The 20,455-nt window shown below is 35.9% G+C and overlaps 1 protein-coding gene across 3 annotated transcripts in view; it reads right to left on the bottom strand.

The window, feature by feature from the left end:
* Positions 1–1,054: 1,054 nt before the first annotated feature.
* The window catches only part of LOC135076983 (modifier of mdg4-like), a 351,682-nt gene continuing 332,281 nt past the window's right edge, over positions 1,055–20,455 (bottom strand). Inside the window, exon 5 of one of the 3 annotated variants that reach the window (XM_063971551.1) lies at positions 1,055–1,314. In XM_063971551.1, coding sequence (XP_063827621.1) covers positions 1,070–1,314 — 245 coding nt within the window. In that variant the 3' untranslated portion in view covers positions 1,055–1,069. Of the gene's footprint in view, positions 1,315–11,633; positions 11,882–18,597; positions 18,911–20,455 lie in introns of those variants that run through there. The other 2 variants (XM_063971561.1, XM_063971573.1) reach the window with 2 other exon arrangements.

The following is a 20,455-nucleotide window of genomic DNA, read 5'->3' as shown; positions in this document are numbered from 1 at the left end:
GTGTGAACTTATTTGCTTTGAATACTGTGTATGAATCATGGCTTTGTATCCCTTTTCGTGATGGGTAGAACACGCCCATCTTGTTTGAAGGTGCCAATAGATTTCAATTTCTTGTAGGATTTCTAACCTCGTAAGAATAAAATAGGCCTGCCATCCACGGATTTCCTACGGAAAATTACTGAAAAACAAGATTAATCCTCTTACTATTATTAATAAGCACACATAAAACTATATCAAAACCATTTCCGTGACCCAAATTAACACTTAAAGAGCTTTCGATGACAGAAAAACAATGTTTTCTTTTTTTTAATATTTTATTTTGAATAATTACTAACTTTTACTTGTCAATTACAACCTCATTTTCAAAAATATCCTATTTTATTCTAAGCTAACTGGCGCGGCTAACTTCGTATATTCATCTATACGAGTATATCTATATGTATAAATAAAAATTAATTGATGTTCGTTAGTCTGATTAAAACTCGAGAACGGCTGGGCCGATTGAGCTGATTTTGGTGTTAAAATGTTTGTCGTAGTTCAGGGTAGGTCTAAACGGTGAGCAAATAAGGAAAGATTGCCTTTAAGGCGGAACAGAGTTCGCTGGGTCAGCTAGTCAGTAATAATGTAGATAATGGTTAGCCTTTTTTTCTTTGTTTTTTCTAGGCGCAGACCCTCCGATTTTTAATTGGCCGATAGTTGAATCCGATTTTAATTTGTATGAAAATCAAATCAGTGTAACGCGCGCACTTCCATACATGCCCATACTGATTAACTGCCCGACTAAACTATCGGGCGACAAAAAATCGGTGGCTTGTGCCTAGGCTTAAATAATTTTTCAAATTAGTCCAGTAGTTTCGAAACTTTTTTAATACAAACGAGCAAATCTTTCCTCTTTATAATATAAGTGTAGATGTAGATTGCACCACCTAACTTTGACCGTAACTTTAAAGTTACGGTTACCGTTAACGGTAACCAGTGTATTTTTTATGGAGTTTGACAGATTTGACGTTTGTTAAAGTCAAAGGAAGATGGTGCAACCCAGCCTAAGTGCCTTTAACCTATTTGACTTTTAAAAATTGTCAAATTTTAAAAATTGTTTTTTCAACAAAGATTTACTATTACCATAATGTTTATGAACAACACTCGCCTTAACGATTTCGTTGTCGATTGTGTAGACAGTAGCATTACATCCTTTAGCATGATGCGTAGAGCAGACCCATTTGATTTTATTTTTTATATTAGTCTTCTGGTAGAACGTATGTCCGTTTACGCATATGAGTGTTTTGCCTTTCTTAGATACTTTTTCAGTGAATCCTGGAACAAAAAAATATATAATTTCAACTGCAGACCTCTTTTCTCATAACCGTAATTATCGCGAGAAAGAAAAATACCTTAACCTAAAATCATAAGGTAGAAATTGTAATAACTCAAAAACCTGATAAAATACCATAATCCTTAATACTTAAATCAAAAACGTAATTATTATAAAATATTTAATTAAAAACTCTAACAAGCACTCTACAGTTAAGAATTTAAAACAATCCTAAAAGAACATGTAGGTAATAGGTAAAGATAAAAACCAATAACAATCTTATATTGCTTTCATATTCATATTTTTATTTGCACACTAAGCTTTACCACATTAGCGCACTGAATTAGGTCTTAACCCATTTGACTCCCCGCAGGCTAAAGACTTTAGTCGGCCGATAGTTAGGCCCGATTCTAATTTGTATGAAGAGTCGGCAGATACCAATGTCCATACTGATTAACAGCCCCAACCCAACTATCGGCCGATAAAAAGTTGGTGGTCTGCTTAGAGCACAATTGGAAGGAGGCAGACATAAAATATATTCAACATCAAATAAATCGCACCTTCCGCGACGCGAACGTTTTAGAGTTTCTTCTGCCACAATCATGGTGCACCAACAGTATTGGTGTTATTTAAAAGCCCCATAAATAAACTTACAGAAAAACACATTTAATTTTTATAAACAATTAACAGGTACCATAAAATTTAATGTGACTTGAAAAAAGGCCTCACTTGGAGCTCACCTCTGGGACCAAGTAGACCAATTTTTGTGGTTATAAAACCATTAATCCCAATTTAACCGCAAGCGTAACTACCTGTCGCTTGAAGAAGAGACTGGATCCTTCTAAAGACACATTTCTAGGGTAAAAACCTTTCCTTTAATGAAATTAAGTTTCGAACTAGGCTTTCAAATGGTACCAATATTGGTGAGAAGTGGGGATGCATACGTTTCAAAAGTGCTTGTCGCGGGAGGTGCGATTTATTTGACGCCGAGTGTATAAAGTTAATGATTATGTTGTAGATTTGATTGTACAATTTCTGACTTTATAGTTGTGATATTTGCCCTACATTTCTTAGGGGAGTGGGTGTAGCATTGCCATTTAACATTCTCATCATTCTCATTATCCTTCTTGGGAAGGTGTTTCTGGTGGTATTTATATCCCCCATACATTAGAAGTGGCTTGCCGTTCCCAGACAATACTATGGAGACTCCTGAAAATGAATAAAAAAAAATAGTTCATTTTTTATATTAGTAAAAATTACTATTATGAAATAGTCCCGTTATCCCCTCGTGCTAAGCTAATTGTGCTTGTATTACGACGAGTGGGTTCAGCGACAACGGAGTCCAAGCACAAACTATATTACATTTTATGAGTTTTATTCGAGTATATTGAATTGTAAGTTAACATACATATTACAAAGTTCACAGAATAGTAAATACTTGGTTATGGCCCGATTCGACCAAACTTTTATCCGAGAATAACTGGCACATTGACAGTTTCAGCATGGAAAATATGTCAAAATGTCGAATAACTGACGATTTATTCTGAGATTAATACTCTTGTTTGGTCGAATCCACTCTTAATTAGATAAAAGCAAAAACACAACTTCATGCAAATTATCGAAATATTTCAAAGATTTAGACCATACGTCGATATACCTATGTACGTATTTAAACATAAGGTAAGTTGGTATTGAGTATACATTTCAATAAAATACGTTGGTAATACCTATTACAGTCTCTCTTCTCTTCTTGACTTTTCTGCCAGTGGAGTTCCCTTACCATTAAAAATTTTGTAAGCCTAACGAACAACTTCTATAGGTACATCTGAATGTATAGTCAGCGTCAAATAGTTCGTAACACCCAAAGTAGCCAAAAAGGTCGCAACACATCTTTGTTACAATTTATTGGAACACAGCACATCCGATTATATTTTAGGGTGTGGACGCCCCCGATTTCGTTTTAGTGCGAATGTTTCTTTCGATGGTTGTACAACCGTTGCTTGATATTGTTGAATTTCTGTATGTACCTACTCATCAAATTCTGTGTCTGTATTCTTTAATTTGGCAAATTTTGTTCACAATTTTTGTTAAAAGAGCTCGAGAAACTCGTATTTATGGCTCTTTCAAATTAAAAGTTTTAAAAAGGACGTTTGCAAGACCGAACACTTTGTTAGTAATTGACTGTCATTTTTGTTCCAACGGAGTTGTCATACAATTTTCAGTGTGCGGTCCTTCGAACTGATGACAAACGTCCGTCTCAAAACGTCTTATTTGAAAGATCTCTTACTTCTTCTTTTAATTCTTCCATAGCAACTCTAACTAAGGTTGGGTTGCACCATTTTACTTTAACTTTGATAAATGTCAAAAATCTGTCAAACTCCATACAAAAAACACCGGTTATCGTCAAAGTTACGGTCAAAGTTAGGTGGTGCAAATCAGCCTTAGTGTTTCAATAAGTGACAATCAGCATTATGACACTTATGAATTTTAACACTGTCACTATCCTCACTTAATTTTACGGAACCATTACACTTGATGTTACTTTTATTTACACATGTCCACACACTCGATTTATTGTATTTTCTGTGAAGATTGTAAATGAATCCGTCATATAGCAGTAACGTTCTTTCACCCAGTCTATTTGGAATCATTTGGTAATTGCTTTCTGCTGAACCCTGCGAAGAACCTGGATTTTCCATTTTGATATGACACGGCTGACTAAATTCCCTTAACCTGCCGGCTGCAGCTGAAACAAAAGTTGCAAAATTTCTCTTATTACAATTGCACAAAATTAGAATTTGCTTATTCACTCATCAACATTAGGGCTTAGTGTGAGTTTACATCAAATGTCGTCACTAGCGAGCGCGTTAAAAAATATATGAAGATTTTAGTACTTGAAAATTTCCGCTATGGGCGCTATACTATACAGGGTGGAAACGTTAAGTGATCTCACTCGATTATTTCTAAACTATACAAGATATTGAAAAACTGGTAACTGATCCTGAAAGCGCTTCATGAGCTCTTTGAAACGGTACCAATAATAGGTTACAGAATAAACTGGATCTATCTGAAAATTTAATGTTTCCAGCTTCCATACTAAATGTATGCCAGCCACACAATATTAGAAGTGTAATTTTTTTTATTTAATAATAAACTGTTAAAATAAACTCATAAATTCTATTCTTATTCAAAATTATTCATGGGAAACATTGGTTAGGCTTTACTTGCTATAATATTGTCAAGGAATGAGTGTCATGACTGTGGTAGTACTAAATGTATGGAAGAAAGAAACATTGAATTTTTGGATAGATCCAGTTTATTCTGTAACCTATTATTGATACCATTGGATAGAGCTTGTGAAGCACTTTTAGAATCAGTAATCAGTTTTGCGATATCATGTGTAATTTTTAAAATAATGTGACTATATCAAATGTATGGAAGCTGGAAATATTGAATTTTCGGATAGATCCAGTTTATTCTGTAACCTATTATTAATACCCTTTGATAGAGCTTATAAAGCACTTTCAGGATCAGTAACTAGTTTATTGATATCTTGTATAGTTTAGAAATAATCGAGTGAGATCACTTATCGTTTCCACCCTGTATAATCCGTCACACATTAACGCCCTTATTCACAAACATTACTGTGAGGTCTCAAAGTGCGCGTGGACGCACAAGGTGACAGACACATGAACCAATCACAGAGCTCTATTCAACGCTGTGCGTTCGATTTGCGACTTTCTTACGCAGTCGACATCGAATGCGTTTGTCGTAAACTCACACTACGCTCCCAGGTCATTTAGGCCGAGTTGCACCACCTAAATTTGTCAGAAACTATGACGATAACCGGTGCTTTTTGTATGGAGTTTGACAGATTATTGACGTTTGTCAAAGTTAAAGTAAGATGGTGCAACCCAGCCTTAGTCTCCACTGCAGGAGCACGACCCTCTTTAATTTACCACAAGCAAATGGAGGATTTGGTCTACACTCCCCACGCTAGCTAGACGGTTTGGGGATGTCATGTTTACTCATCCTTATCTTAATATTTTTATTAGTTTACTACTTGTATATACGTTTATTAAACATCTATAATATTTATATAAAGAATAAAATAGTAGGCGACTAGTTTTTATCACAGAAGAAGAAAATTATTATATCACTAAGGCCTAAATTCATTTTTAAATGCATTATGCATAGTCAATTTCTTTCCTAATACGAATAGTAAAATAAATTAATAGAACTATTATTAGTTTACGATACATTCAAATACAGGGTGTCCCAAAAAGCAGTGTCAAGCCAAAGCCCAAAGGTCGAACACACTAGGGCTTAGCGAATCACCGCGACTTTTGAAAGTTTTCGAGTTATTATTCGTGTTCTGGATGTAAATACTTCTAAATCAGCTAGGCCTTAGTATTCATCTAATAACAATAAAATAATCAGGCATGTAACTTGACTATTCGCGTCCACAGTGACCAAAAAAGTTCCTAAGCACAAAAATTTTAAACAATCATAACTCTAAAACTATCAAAAATCGCGGAACATAGATGGGGTGATTTGGATAGCCTTAGGCCCGGTTTTTTGATTCGTAGTTAAAATAACCAATAGTCAAATTTGACAGATGTTAAATGACAAGTGGTTAAATATCAGAAAAAAATGTTTTTCAAACAATGTTTAGCTTGACTTTTAGTACATTTTTTAACTATTAGTTAACATTTTGTTAATATTTAACCATTAGTAGCAAAATTTAACAATTTGTTATTTGAACTATGAATCAAAAAACTGGGCCTTAGTGATGATGTACCTCTGGGCTTCGGCTTGACACTACTTTTTGGGACACCATGTATAGTTAGTTTATGTAGAATTGGTAAGTATTATTATGAAAATCGGAATAAATATAAGGTAAACTTCCAATTACTGGACGCTACGACTCATTGGACAAAACACCCATAGAACGTCCATATTGAATATTATTTCAAATGCAAATTGCAATTTAACGCCCTTTTATCTCCATCAGTCGGAATCTCTTACACTGAGTTGCACTATCTTACTTTAGCTTTAACAAACGTCAAAAATCTGTCAAAGACCAAATTAGATGGTGCAATTCAGCCTAAGGCTCAGTTGCACCCACTTACTTTAACTGTAACTATGACTAATGACTATGATATAACTATGATAATAACCGGTGTTTTTTGTATGAAGTTTGACAGATTTTTGACGTTTTTTTTTTCGTTCAAGCAGGGCAAGCGGAAGGTCGTGGGTTCAATTTCCGCCTTAGGCATTTCGATTTTTTCAAGTTATTTATAATTTTTGACGTTTGTAAGCTTAAGTAAGAAGTTGCAACCTCCAGCCTTAGTTATTGAAATAGAAATGCTATTTTTAATTCAATAAATAACTATCCAAAAACTGATCTACGTGGCCTTACGTGTCCAATGACTGTAAGTTTACCCTAGTAATACTGTTAGGTAAAACTGCTAATTCTATTATTATTAAAGGATTGTTATCTTTGGATTATACATCTATTGCTAATTAATATCTTGACTGACATGAATATACTTGAAATTGAGAGTTAAGAGATCCGCTATTATTATGGTTTTACATTTAAGTTACATTTAAGGTCGTCGCACATTTATCAACCCGGAAAGGGATCGTAACCGTATCAACTCGAGGCGGCCAGTATTCTTTGAATGAAACTCCATACCTACTACGCACACTTATCCGCTCTGTAACGTAAACGCCTTGCCTCGCGTTTGACAGCGCTCGAAAGGCGATGACAGTGCGCTTATAGTTCCAAAATACTGAACTGTCCTATCGATGACATTGACAGCGGGGCGCCACCGTCAATACCGAATCGCTGGTTCCGATTTTTGCCATGTTGGAAACCATAAAGTTGAACGATGGTAGCGCCCCCCTGTCATTGAGTTTGGCGGGACAGTTCAGCGTGGGTCATCTATACCATGAGTTTACGTTAGGTGTGCTCGCTAGCGACTGCGTAAAAAAATGACATTAATTGTATGACATATTGTGCAGCGCCCCTAGTGGCTTCCTGTAAGAAACAAAATCTTCATAGAGATTTTTGACGTACTCGCTAGCGAGCACACCTAACGTAAACTCATGGTAGGTACACAGCTCGCGAAAGGCGATACGGTGTTGATCCCTTTCCAAGTTGATAAGTCTGCTATGGTCTTTAAGCTGAACGAGTTAAACCGTTCAGCGGATGGTGGTTATGATTAGGGTTAAATCTGATAATAGTTAAGCCACTAGCGACGAGTGTGGCGTTGCACCGCTTGTGGTGATGGGTCGAGCAGACCCAGACAGTCTTTTCATATTTCTGAGTCTTTCTGTAGTACGTGTAGCCTCCACGATAGAGCAGCGGCCTCCCTCTTCTAGACAACATCAGGGAAAACACTGGAAAGAAAAATCTATATCAATCTTTGCCCAATTTTGATCAGTCAAAGAATAAAATAAATTAAATGCTGTACTTTTTGTTTATTTTTTTATATTTGTGTTTAATTAGGCACTTACTGAATTTAAATTTATCAAACATTAAATTCAATTTCAATGCTAGCGACAAACTACGAATAACGGATGAAAACGAAAACCTTTCAAATTCTTAAAAAACAAAAGATGATAAAAGAAAAATTGTAGGTACGAGTAGGTTATCTCTAAATAGAACTCATATGCCCATTCTAGGCCAAACATAAAGATTCTTCTACATCTGTGTTACCTGTTATGTGTAGACAAAAAAACCGCATCCTTTAACAATATTAGCCTTGTTCATGGTTCTCCTTCTTTTTATTTCTGGCCAGATCTAGGTTGATGTTCATGGTTATGATTTGCATCAAAACGCACGATTTCCAAGCCCATAGTGATAACTGCAGCCTTGCATCGTTTGGAGTGGTGGGTTGAACAGAGCCATCTGGCCTTCGTATAATATGCTGGTGTCTTCCTAAAGTAGGTATAACCGCCACAACAGCGGTTTACCTCTTCGGGATAAAATTTGGCTGAACTCTGAAATTAAAAAGTTATATAAAAGATTGTAATACTTAAGAATAATAAGAATAAGAATACTTTATTCAGCATAGAAAAATAAAATAAAAATACAGTACTTAGAACAACATTAAACTACAGGCTATGCTGAAGAGGCGTCCGCTCAGCTATATTCGCGACATAACAAGCGCCATGTCGAGAAGCTGGTTTTCAGCGGGAACCAACACGATGACCGGGACCATATTGAGGCTACCAGTCAAGAAGGCGCGCAACAGGGGTCGTTATGGACGGTGATCACAAAAAAGAGAGAGAAAAATCTTTTGGACAATTAATAAATCTTTGGACAATTTCACACAGCGCCAGCTAGCCCCAAAGTAAGCAACTTAATGCTTGTGTTATGGGTGCTAGCTTAACGGATATACTACTTATATACTTTTTTTTTTAAATACATAAATATTATACATAGTCACACCCAGACCCGTCACAGAAATTAAAATTCATCATTTCAATTTCTGCCCGGCCGGGAATCGAACCCGGGACCTCTCGGCATAGTAGTTCGTTCTGAACCACTACACCAAACGGCCGACGAAAAAAAAAGAAAACAATAATAACACAAAAACTAAACTAACTAAAAACTAATGTAACATGAAACGCCCCACCCGAGACACTAACAGGGGGGCGCCACCGTCAATACCGAATCGCATGTTCCGCTATTCGCCACGTTAAAACTATTTACTTGAACGACGGTGGCTTATTTCGCGTTCCATTTCTAAAATAGAAAAACACGGGTCTCAATGCAGCACGCGCAGCAGCCGAAACATTAAGCCTATGTACTCACACATACTCTATATGTATTATTTATATAAAATGTCGCGTTGAAACCCGTCTTTCTCCATACAAAACTATTTCTGGTATGGTTTATTGGCGGTCAAGTTTAAATCCCACCTTACAAGAACTAGTAGTTGGGGATTAACAATGTCAATTTTATACAAAATTTTTATTTAAAAATTCGGTCAATTCAGAACAATTAATTGTAAAGAAACCTTATAGCGGCTTAGCAATATACTCAACTATTGTTACTATAGGTAGGTACTCAGTCAGTGCCTGAGGAACGGCAGCGGCACGGGAGGGGGTTTTTGAGACGCCACTATTTATTTATTTATTTATATTAACCGACAGACAGTGGTGACTGAGTTTGTTGCGGCGCTTCTTCTCAGCACTTTCCAAATGTTGGTCTCGAAGCGCTGGTAGGGTAAAAAGATTATGAGACATGTAGAGGCTCCTTAAGAGCAAAATATTTGACGATTTGTAAGTAGGTACTATTTATTAGTCTTCTTCTTCTTTGGTTTATGGCGATGAACTTGCGTTTTTTCGCTATTTATTAGTCTAAACAAATAAATAAATTTTGACTTTGACTTTGCCAAACATCAACGAGACTTCAGATTTCTTTCAGATGTGTATGCTTTGTGACGTCATCTTGTCAATGTCACTCCTGCCGTGCTGCTCCCTTACCTCAGACACTGACTCATTATGCACTACAGATATAACAGATCCTCTAAAATCTTATTAATATTTAATTTTCTTATATGGTAATATTTCTTTAATGGTATGCCTATGCAATGTGGTTTTTTTTACTATTTCAGATCCAACTGTCACGATAGATGCGTTGCAGCCTCTGGAGTGGTGGGTCGAGCAGACCCAGGTGATTTTCAAGTTATTCCTAAACTTTTGCCGGTATCCGATACCTTCGTAGCACAGCAGGGTCTTTCCTTTCCTGGATGTAATTTGGGTGAATTCTGGAAGAAAGATTTTTGTTTTATCATTTTGCTTAAGCCTATTTGTGAGATAACAGGTTTATCAATTCGAATAATTCAATCCAAGAGTTCTTTTCGCCATCTATAGAGAAGGGAGGATCGCCTATCCCATCCCTCTGTCGGCGTTAACAACCCAAATCAAACCTCATGTGCAACCATATGACATGGCGCCGTAGTCTGAGACGGAGCCACGGACGAATGTACAATCTTATCACAATAGTTCAAAAACACAAAACAGACACAAACAAAAAAAAGCTCGCGGTTCCGTTGCAATGGCCTCAGAGGACATGGGTTTTAGTGGGTAGGCTCCACCCTTCTGGCGGAGAGAGTCCAACATAACCCTCTGGTCATCCTCATCGGCCAGTGGGTATGCGCAAAGCATTTCCCGAAGGCAAAATGACTAGATCATCCTAGACTGCATCCCACTTAACACCAGGTGCGATTGGGTCAAATACCTGCCTTGTCTGTCATGGTCCAGTCAAGTTTGAACTGTTATAGTGCTTATTAATATAACTCTGAATTTTTAAATTGAATTTTATTTGTAATATGTATCAAACGCTGTCTTATGATCGTTTCTGTAATAGACTATTTTGTTTTCGATCGTATGTATGGCAGCTTTGCATCCATATTTTGTATGAGACGTACACCTCCATCGTAGTTTCCCTTTCCCTTCGCCATTGCTTCGGAACTTACAACCGTCAGCTAGTAAAATGTGGTTCCCTCTTGAGTTCCTGGCAAATATTGGCTGTAACCCTGAAAGTTTATTATTTGGTTATTATAAACAAATACCAGGCAAACGTGGTCGCCCCAATCAACTTGGCGGCGCACTGTAGCAGATAAGGCAAAGAAAATGAAGAAAAACAAGACTTGGAGCGAGATCAAATGCGAAGCTTAAGACCAAACACGAAGGAGGACTGTTGTAGACGCCCTTTGCCCCATCTAGGGGGAATATGACACTAATGCCCGTTTTCACCATCAATCCCCATTTTTTAAGTGACCCTTATGGTAACACATAACGGGCAATTTGTTTTCATAGGAGTCACTAAAAACTAGGGATTGATGGTGAAAACAGGCATAAGTCAAGCAAGTTTCAAGGTACAAATACAAAATTAATAAATTCAGGAAGGAAAGTAAAACAACTGACATAAATACATAAAGCTGTTTTTAATAATATCTATTGTAACCTGTACAAAGTATAAATTACATAACAATTTTATTTCTAAAATTGCTGTGCCCTAACTAGGTCCACATTGTATATTTGTCTGAATTGTAAGAGTTAATGTAGTAAACCAATAAACAATTGACTCATTACATTTTTTTTAAATTAGATATCTCCCACAACTTTTACCTTGGTACTATTGGTACTAACTTGGTACCTATTACTTATTCTGTGACAATACCTACATATTCTTACAAAAATTTTTTATTAAAAATAAATAAAATTTTACAACATACTTGAAGAGACTCATTTTTTTTTGCATTCAACAGAGACTTATTTTATAGTTAATCAACAAACAAAATTGTGTCAATATAAATCAATATTGCATATTATCGTCGAAACTACAACAGCTGGTCGTATGCTCGCCAAAGTAATACAATATATCGTTGTTCAAGGTGTGTACTATGGCCTTACAGTTGAATCTCGCGTGAGTGCTGCACCTCCATCGCCTCTTGCCTCCGGCTGTGGCCCCATTCAGTCTGTACCTCACGCCCTCTAGTAAGAGGTAAGGTTTACCTTTGCTGCTCATATGGAACATACCTTGTGATCCTAAAATGAAATGCGATTTCAGAATTAGACCAAAAACTATTTGAAAATAGGAGCTAAAGTCGCTCACTAGACATTAATGTTCACAGAAAAAAAGCGGGAATAGCTCCTTCCTAAAATTATTCATTTATTTACATGAAATTCATCTATGTATTAAAAAAATCTTATTTTGAAAAATAAATTTATTTCTATAAACTTTTCACAAGTTCTTCATAAAAATATAAAAAAGGTGAAACTTAAAAATACACTTGAGAATCTCAAAATAAACTGTGAGATTTTAGTAGTAACATAACAATATACAAAATATTACCATTTATAATATTTTATTGATTTTGATTTTTGCGCCTAGGTCAAGTAAAGATCTTTCGCTTTTTAACTAACCTAATCATTTTATTAGCTATAACAGAATTTTCATTAAAATATCAAGTTAATGTAAACATTACAGAATAATATTTTATTCTAATACACTAGACTCTTATCCATTTAAATAAATTTATATTATCACTGCAATTCATAGCTTAATAAGGCAAGGGAAAGTTTGATCCCTCTCTTTTCTTAAATAATTAATGTACATGTAGTTTTTTTTATAAAAAGCTCTTGTAAAGATGAAAATTGGTCACCAGTCCTATAAACTTTGAAACGTGCAATAAAATAACTTTTAAAATACAACATTGAAAAATATGTAGTTATCATCATTTCGGCCACAGGACGTCCACTACTGAACATAGGCCTCCCCCAATGACTTCCACATCGCACGGTTGGTAGCGGCCTGCATCCAGCGCCTTCCTGCTACCTTTATCAGGTCGTCGGTCCACCTTGTGGGTGGACGTCCCACGCTGCGTCATCTAGTTATCGCCAGTGATAAACTCTTCTGTTATGTGCTCATCAATAAAGTACACTATTTCGTTATCGACAGTGTGGACTCTGGCTCGACAGCTGTACCGTTCATGGGTGGCACACCTCCACCTGATCTTCCGACCAAGGGCCTTGTTGATCCTGTATTTGTTGCCGTGGAGGAGCAGCATCCGAGATCCTCGAGCGCTCATAAAGAACACCGCTGTTGGATTATAAAAAAAAATTGAGGAAAAACGTAAATTGAAAAAATAACCTGATAGAGAGCTGGTTAGTAGGTAATGGTGAACGAATGATGTTTTATTACCCTTTTGTATACCACCTTTGTATTCAAGTAATTAGATATTTAAAGACTAGATTAAATAAAACAGTATGGCCATTTTTTTCATATTTTAATTTGGTATCAATAAAATAGCTACTAAACTAATTTTGTTTGAATTTTTGACATTCAATGTCAAATATTTTTAAAACATACAAACTCATTGAATAAAATTTAAATGATACAAGTGATATTCTTATAATTTTATAATACCTCCTCGTATGCTTTTTTACTAATCTTTAAATAATTATTAAAATCACAAAAACACACAATAAAATGTAGTATTCATTGACTGATTTTTAGATGTATAGAAACCAACAGAAACCAACAATAACATAAAACAATAAACAACAAAATTGTAACATCTACTCCATAGAAACACAAAATAAAATGTCAGAATAATCCCTTTTATACTAATTAAAGATTATTTTAAAAAATGACTAGGGACAATCGTGATTATGATTTTCTTGTGTTCTAGTGATAATTCCATTGACAAGGTAGTAATAGGCCTTGCAACCTCTTTTCGTGCACCTCCATCTGACCTTCTGGAAGCCCTCGAGTTGTTTGTAGTACTTCCTGTTTCGATACACCATCTGTATTCTGCCACTGGTCGTTGTTAAGAAGATTGCCTTTTCTGGAACAAAATATAAACTTTTTCAGTAGTCTTAAAGTCTGTGTTTCTAATCCTGGGATGACTATGTTTTACTATTAAACACGTAGAAACATTGAACACAAGACTTTTCGAACAATTATCTGCTTTATAAAAAGAATAAGCATACTTTCTTGAACCCACCTCTCGACCGCTGCAACTCCTGTGCAGCCAGGATCTACAGCTTGACCACCGACAGCTTGATACGCTTGAGATACGTAAACGAAAATGATGGTGTCGCGAGTACTACTTTTTCTAGGAAGCTTATTGGGATCGTGGCTAGGTGTAAATGAAAATACCTAACTAAAATTTTAAAAAAGTACGTTTATTTCTTTGTGTGGCGTCGCGTAAGACGACTGCATTAATAATTTTTTTTATTAAAAATAGTAGCAAAATCATCTATCAAATTAAATACCTGAATCAATAAAAAACAGTAGGAATTTCTTGTAACTTGACAAGATAAGTACTTTTCTTGTGTCAATTTTGCAAAAAAAATTTGGAAACTAGGCGATTTTATCGGTAGGTACTAACGCCCGTATTCACAAACGATGCTTGCTTAAGTGAAGCAGCAAACCGAACGCACAGCGTTTGAATATAGCTCTGTGATTGGTTCGTGTGTCATCCTGTGCGTCCACGCGCACTGTGAGACCTCATAGTAATGTTTGTGAATACGGGCATAAGTGAAAATTATGCCTTCTATCTAATATAAAAATGAAGTCGGTTGGTAAAAATCTCACGTCTTATACATTAACTTTTTATTTTGAAAGAATTTCATACTGGTTTTCCAATCAATTAAAAACAGTAAAGGCATTTTTAACATTAATAGGCATTACTTAATCTGTGTAGATTATATTCATCCTTTTCCAACGTGCAAGTCACAAAGTTCTTATAGCATAAGCCTTCCGACTCTATTTAAACAATCAATGTTATTTTAAAATTTGCCATTCACCATAAAAATCATAGCCTATTTCAGGTACCAAAGGTATCCTTGTCCTAGGTATATAAATACATATACATACAGGGTGGAATTTTGTAATGCCACCTGGAGGGAAAGTACTCTTAATATTGTAGATAGAAAATTTTTCTCAAAGAAAACATTCCTTTATTTTTGAAAAGAAATAAAACTGCATTCAAAGATTTCCAAAAATTTGCTTGCCACACCCGGGAATCGAACCAACTAAAAGCTGTTAAAAATTACACCCTGTATTTTTATTACATCGATCGTTAGGTTTAAGTATAAGGATGAAATCTCTATAACAAACTTGATAAATCAAATGAAAGGAAAACTATGAAATCTTTCGTTCGTTTCAGCCGAAAGACGTCCACTGCTGGACAAAGGCCTCCCCCAAGGATTTCCACAAAGACCGGTCCTGCGCCGCTTGCATCCAGGTACTTCCCGCGACCTTCACCAGATCGTCGGTCCACCTAGTGGCTCAAGGCTCAAGGTCACCCAAAGAGCAATGGAGCGTGCTATGCTCGTAGTTTCCCTGCGTGATCGAATCAGAAATGAGGAGATCCGTAGGAGAACCAGAGTGACTGACATAGCCCGCAGAATGAAATCTTAAATTATTTTAATTTTTAATCCTCTTTTAATGAGGATTCCGTCAACTGGGACCGCAATTAACTGGGACCGCGGTCCCAGTCGCCGGGTGCGTAAAAATTAAATAATTTTCTTCCGGCGACTGGGACCACTCATGGATTTTAGTACTGTACCGATTTTGGATTGAATAATATTTTCTTTAAAGTTATCTATGAGTGGTCCCAGTCGCCGGAAGAAAATTATTTAATTTTTACGCATCCGGCGACTGGGACCGCGGTCCCAGTTAATTGCGGTCCCAGTCGCCGGAAGCCTCATTTTAAAATTATGTTACAGAAAATTGCATGGTATGGTAGTGAATTTTCGAAAAATTTTCGAAAATCTTTTAATGCAGTTCTCATTCTTTTCAAAAATAAAGGAATGTTTCTTTCAGTAAAATTTTCTATCTACAGTATTAAGAGTACTTTCCCTCCAGGTGGCATTACAAAATTTCACCCTGTATATAACTCAAAGGTGACTGACTGACTGACTGACATAGTGATCTATCAACGCACAGCCCAAACCACTGGACGGATCGGGCTGAACTTTGGCATGCAGGTAGATGGTTATGACGTAGGCATCCGCTAAGAAAGTATTTTACCAAACTCCACCCCTTTAGGGGACAAAACGGGATCCACGCGTAAGAAGTCGCGGGCGGACGCTTGTTAATAATAAGAATGTTAGTATAGTACCTACTTTCAGTTCACGGATCATGGTCACAAATTATATTTTGTGTCATGGTTGTGTTTTCCAGATTTTGCTATGAGCACCCCGCGCAATGTCTTGATGGACGCAGGACACTTCCCTCTACTACGTTTAGAACAGTACCACCCCTTGACTCCCCTCGAAGCAGTGTGCTTGTTATAGCACCAATAACTGTGGCCTTGATATATAACAACGTAGTTCCCTTTTTCGGTCATTTCGAATTGCAATTCTGAAAAGATAATAGTAATTCTCACACTTTATAATCAACTAATGACTATAACACCACCAACAACTTATTAACAGGTAAACTGGCCTGATTTCTCTAGGAATTCTTTACTGATACTTGATGTGCTGCCATTATTGTATTGTAAATTGTAAATAAATAAATATGGAAGAAATACAAATGCTGATCATCATCACCATTATCAAATCAACATTTTTGCCGTAGGACGTCCACTGCTAGATTGGCCGATCGGTAGCGGTCTGCATTATGCGCCTTCCTGCTACCTTCATGAGGTCGTCCATCCACCTTGTGGGCGGTCTACCCACACCCACTTGGATAAGCTATTAAGCTAAATACGTCCAATTTTGAGAAAAAGGTCAATCGTCGAATCCATCCCGGCTGGGCAGCGTTCGGGAAACTACACAACATATTTTCATCTCAAATACCTGTTTACGTTAGGTTAGGTTAAAATATATCACGTCATACATAAACTTTTTATTATAAAAAAAAACTTCATAATCGTTTTCCAATAAATCACAAAACAGTAAAGGCATTTTTTAATCAAACGACCTTTTTACAATTACGTCACAAATATAATTTAGTAGGTTCATGTCACAAAAAGTATTCAGTATTTAATTCCAAAACAATAAAAACATAGAGTTTTTATGTAGCGCTAAAATATTAGCGCGATGGAATGGATGATGAATATGGCGAATACGCCATACAACATTTCATACCCTATTTCCAATAAAGCGACCAGAGGACAAGAACTACGTGTCCCATACTTTCTTCATGAATTATTCACCGGTGTAGTACAGTCAAAGTCAAAAAGTTCCTTACACCAAAAGTTGCCTAAAAGTCCAACCTTATTCCAATTGAGTTGTCATTTTTTGGACCACTTTGGGTGTCACGAAATAGTTCGTACGTGACGCTGACAGTATTAAAACGTAATTTTACACATCTATCTATACTTATAATAAATCTGTAGAGAGGTCAATTCTGTACATGAAATATATGTTTTTTCAAAATAACTATCAGGGGGTGATTAGTGATCGATACTGATGCCAAAAATGCAATCAGCAACATTTTTGCCTGTCTGTCTGTCTGTCTGTATGTTCCTTATAGAAACAAAAACTACTCGACAGATTTTAACGAAACTTTTTTTTTTTTTTTTTTTTTTTTTTTTTTTTTTTTTTTTTTTATGCATAACAAGGCAGGTATTTGACCACAATCGCACCTGATGTTAAGTGGGATGCAGTCTAGGATGGTACATATCTGCCCTGTAATCTGATGGTACTTGGTACAATTATTCTTCATACTCCTGGGCAGGTTATAGTATACTTAGAAATTCTCACGGGAAGGGGAATTAACGGGAAAATATTTTTGTATGAAAAATCTAAACCGCTTAAATTAGACGCTTGAAATTAAATCTAAACCGCGTAAAATAGATGAAGGGGGTAAAACGGGATCCACGCGTACGAAGTCGCGGGCGGCCGCTAGTACATAATATTTGGAATGTATCACTATAATTTCACGTATAATGGTTATGTTCTCCAGAGATTCCTATGAGCTTCCCTTCTAGAGTCTTGATAGAAGCGAGGCACTTTCTTCTAGTACGTTTCGAGCAGTACCACCTCTTGATTATGCCCTCAGGAGCGTGTTTGTTGTTGCACCAATAGCTGCAGCCTTGATATACAACTATGTAGTTCCCTTTATCGGTCATTATGAATTCTAATTCTGAAAAAAAAAGGGAATTTTTACACTTCGGAATTATTAATGACAGATATTAAGCGTAATATTTAAACTGGCCTGATTTCCTTACAGTACAACTGTTAAAATTAATGAGCAGCCAAAATTTTTTAGTTCGAAAATAATGCAGACACAAATGTCATTAAATTAAAAATGGAGACTGACAGCATTTATCATGAAATTCAGTATATTACTCGAATTATAAGCTGTAAAAAGTAAAAGTCTTATATTTTCCAAATAATTTGCCTGGACTCTTCGACATACTTATTAGATTAGTATTATAATAACAATCCTACGGGGCTGACATATCCGTGTGGATAAAAGACCCAAATCAAATAAGGAGAAAAAAAAACTTTAAATATGAGGATATAATAGCTACAAACAAGTAATTTGAAGAGCCTGGTTGTTAAAATAATAATGAATAATAATAATAAAAAATAATAGAAGACTTTATTGTACACCACAAACATCACACAGAATAATAATTAAAAAAAATACAGAAAATATAAATGTATCATAATAAGTTTTATTTTTGTAACACATGATTAAGTGTATCGATTTTTCGTCGGCCGATAGTTTAGTCGGGCAGTTGATCAGCATGGGCATGTATGGAAGAGCGCACATTACACCGATTTGACCGATTTGATTTGCCGATTCTTCATAAAAATAAAAATCGGGCCCAACTATCGGCCAACTAAAAATCGGTGGTCTGCGCCTAGTCTAAATCTGGCACTGTCAATTATCATGGTTATGGGTCCCAAACATCCTTACGAATTCTCCGTCATACGTTTGGACAGACGCCTTGCATTTTCTGCTAGATCTTTTGGAGCAATACCACCTTCTAGAGTTGTTACTTGTGGGGCAACGAGAACCTCTCCAAAATGTACAACCTTTGTAGTAAAGAATATGCGTGCCTTTCTCGGTGGGTAGAATTTGAAAATCTCCAATTTGGACGTGTCCTGGGTAAAAAATCAAGTTTGAATTAGTCCTTGGGTTAACTTATCAAATAATACTCGACAAGTATTTCTCACTTTTTCAAACTTAACTAAATTTAAAGAGATAAAACCTGCCATAGTTCAAAAGAAGAGGCACATGACGTCAAGGCGTACTTAAAAGTGTAGCACTTTGTGACGTCACGCGGAACTTCAACGCATCATAACTCCGTAATTACTTGTTTAATTGACAAATAAAAATATACGTCGTCCAATATTTTTTTATTGACGGACTAAAAGTTTTTTTAGGGAGCTAGCATATTCAAGTCCCCGGCCAATACATTAAGTCATGGTTATGCATCCCAAACATCTTTACAAATTTTCCTTTATCAGTTAGGACAGACGCCTTGCATTTTCTGGCAGTTCTTTTAGAGCAGTACCATCTTCCAGAGTTACTGGGGCAACGAGAACTTCTCCAAAATGTACAACCATTGTAGTACAGAAGGTGCGCGCCTTTCTTGGTGAGCAGAATTTCAAAATCTTCTTCAATAGGGATGTTTCCTGGTTAAAAAAGCAAGAATTTGAATTTGTCAGTTAACTTATCAAGAAATGCTCAACACGTATTTTTGACATCTTCGAACTTATGAAAATTGAAAGAGGTAAAGCGCGCAAAATTCAAATTATTTTTTATGAATCTTTTATTTTTATTTTAGTATTTGACGAGTTGTAAGCACTATTTAATAGTCCATGTAAATGAAGGAACTTTGTAAATGACTTACCACGTAACTTTGGAATATGATCTTAATAGCTATGTTATTTTATGTGAAAAAAATACAACTTCAAAACTTAATAGAATAAATATACAATAAAATCAACAAAGGATTATTAAATAGGTTTCCGAAGTCAATGAAACTTTATCTAATACATAATTGCTAAGAGATCTGATTTACTTAAGTATTAAACCTTATAAGATTTTTAACTGAAGTAGTAGTTTTGAAAGCGTAGATTTTATAAATCGTACGACATGTACTTAGTTTCGAAAATTAATGCACATTTCGTCAATTAAATTACACTAAGTAATATTTTGTTTGGTGTGTTCTACTGAAGCATGGGATGCAGAGTCCCTTGTTGCATTCCCTACAGAAAGACCTGACTTTTTTAATTTTATTATCTGCCTGCCTACTCGGCAAAGTCTGCCGCAGTCTGGCATAGCATTCCACGCACTTCCTCCGTTTTCCGATCTTTATTAATGTATGGCTGTCTCTGGTTAATATTTCTGAAAAGGATAAAGCTGAGTTGTTAAGTTGATGATAAAGCTGATAAATCAAAGCTTTGTTACCACAGAGCTGTAAGTTCATTTTAAAATAGGAACAGCGTAAGCAAACAAGCAGCATCAGAATATAAAATGAAATGCAATATTTAAAAAAAAACAATATAATTATAATAATACAACAATATGAAAATTCATTAAAATATCTTGGCAGTTGTAAAGGAGGTTCGTTCGATATCAGAACAACGTTGTCATTTTCGATACTGGCAAACCACACTAGATCTCAAAGAAAAGGACTCGGT

Source organism: Ostrinia nubilalis, chromosome 12 (genome assembly GCF_963855985.1).
Source record: "Ostrinia nubilalis chromosome 12, ilOstNubi1.1, whole genome shotgun sequence".
NCBI classification, from domain to species: Eukaryota; Metazoa; Arthropoda; class Insecta; order Lepidoptera; family Crambidae; genus Ostrinia; species Ostrinia nubilalis.
This window is presented reverse-complemented; position numbering and strand designations above follow the sequence as displayed.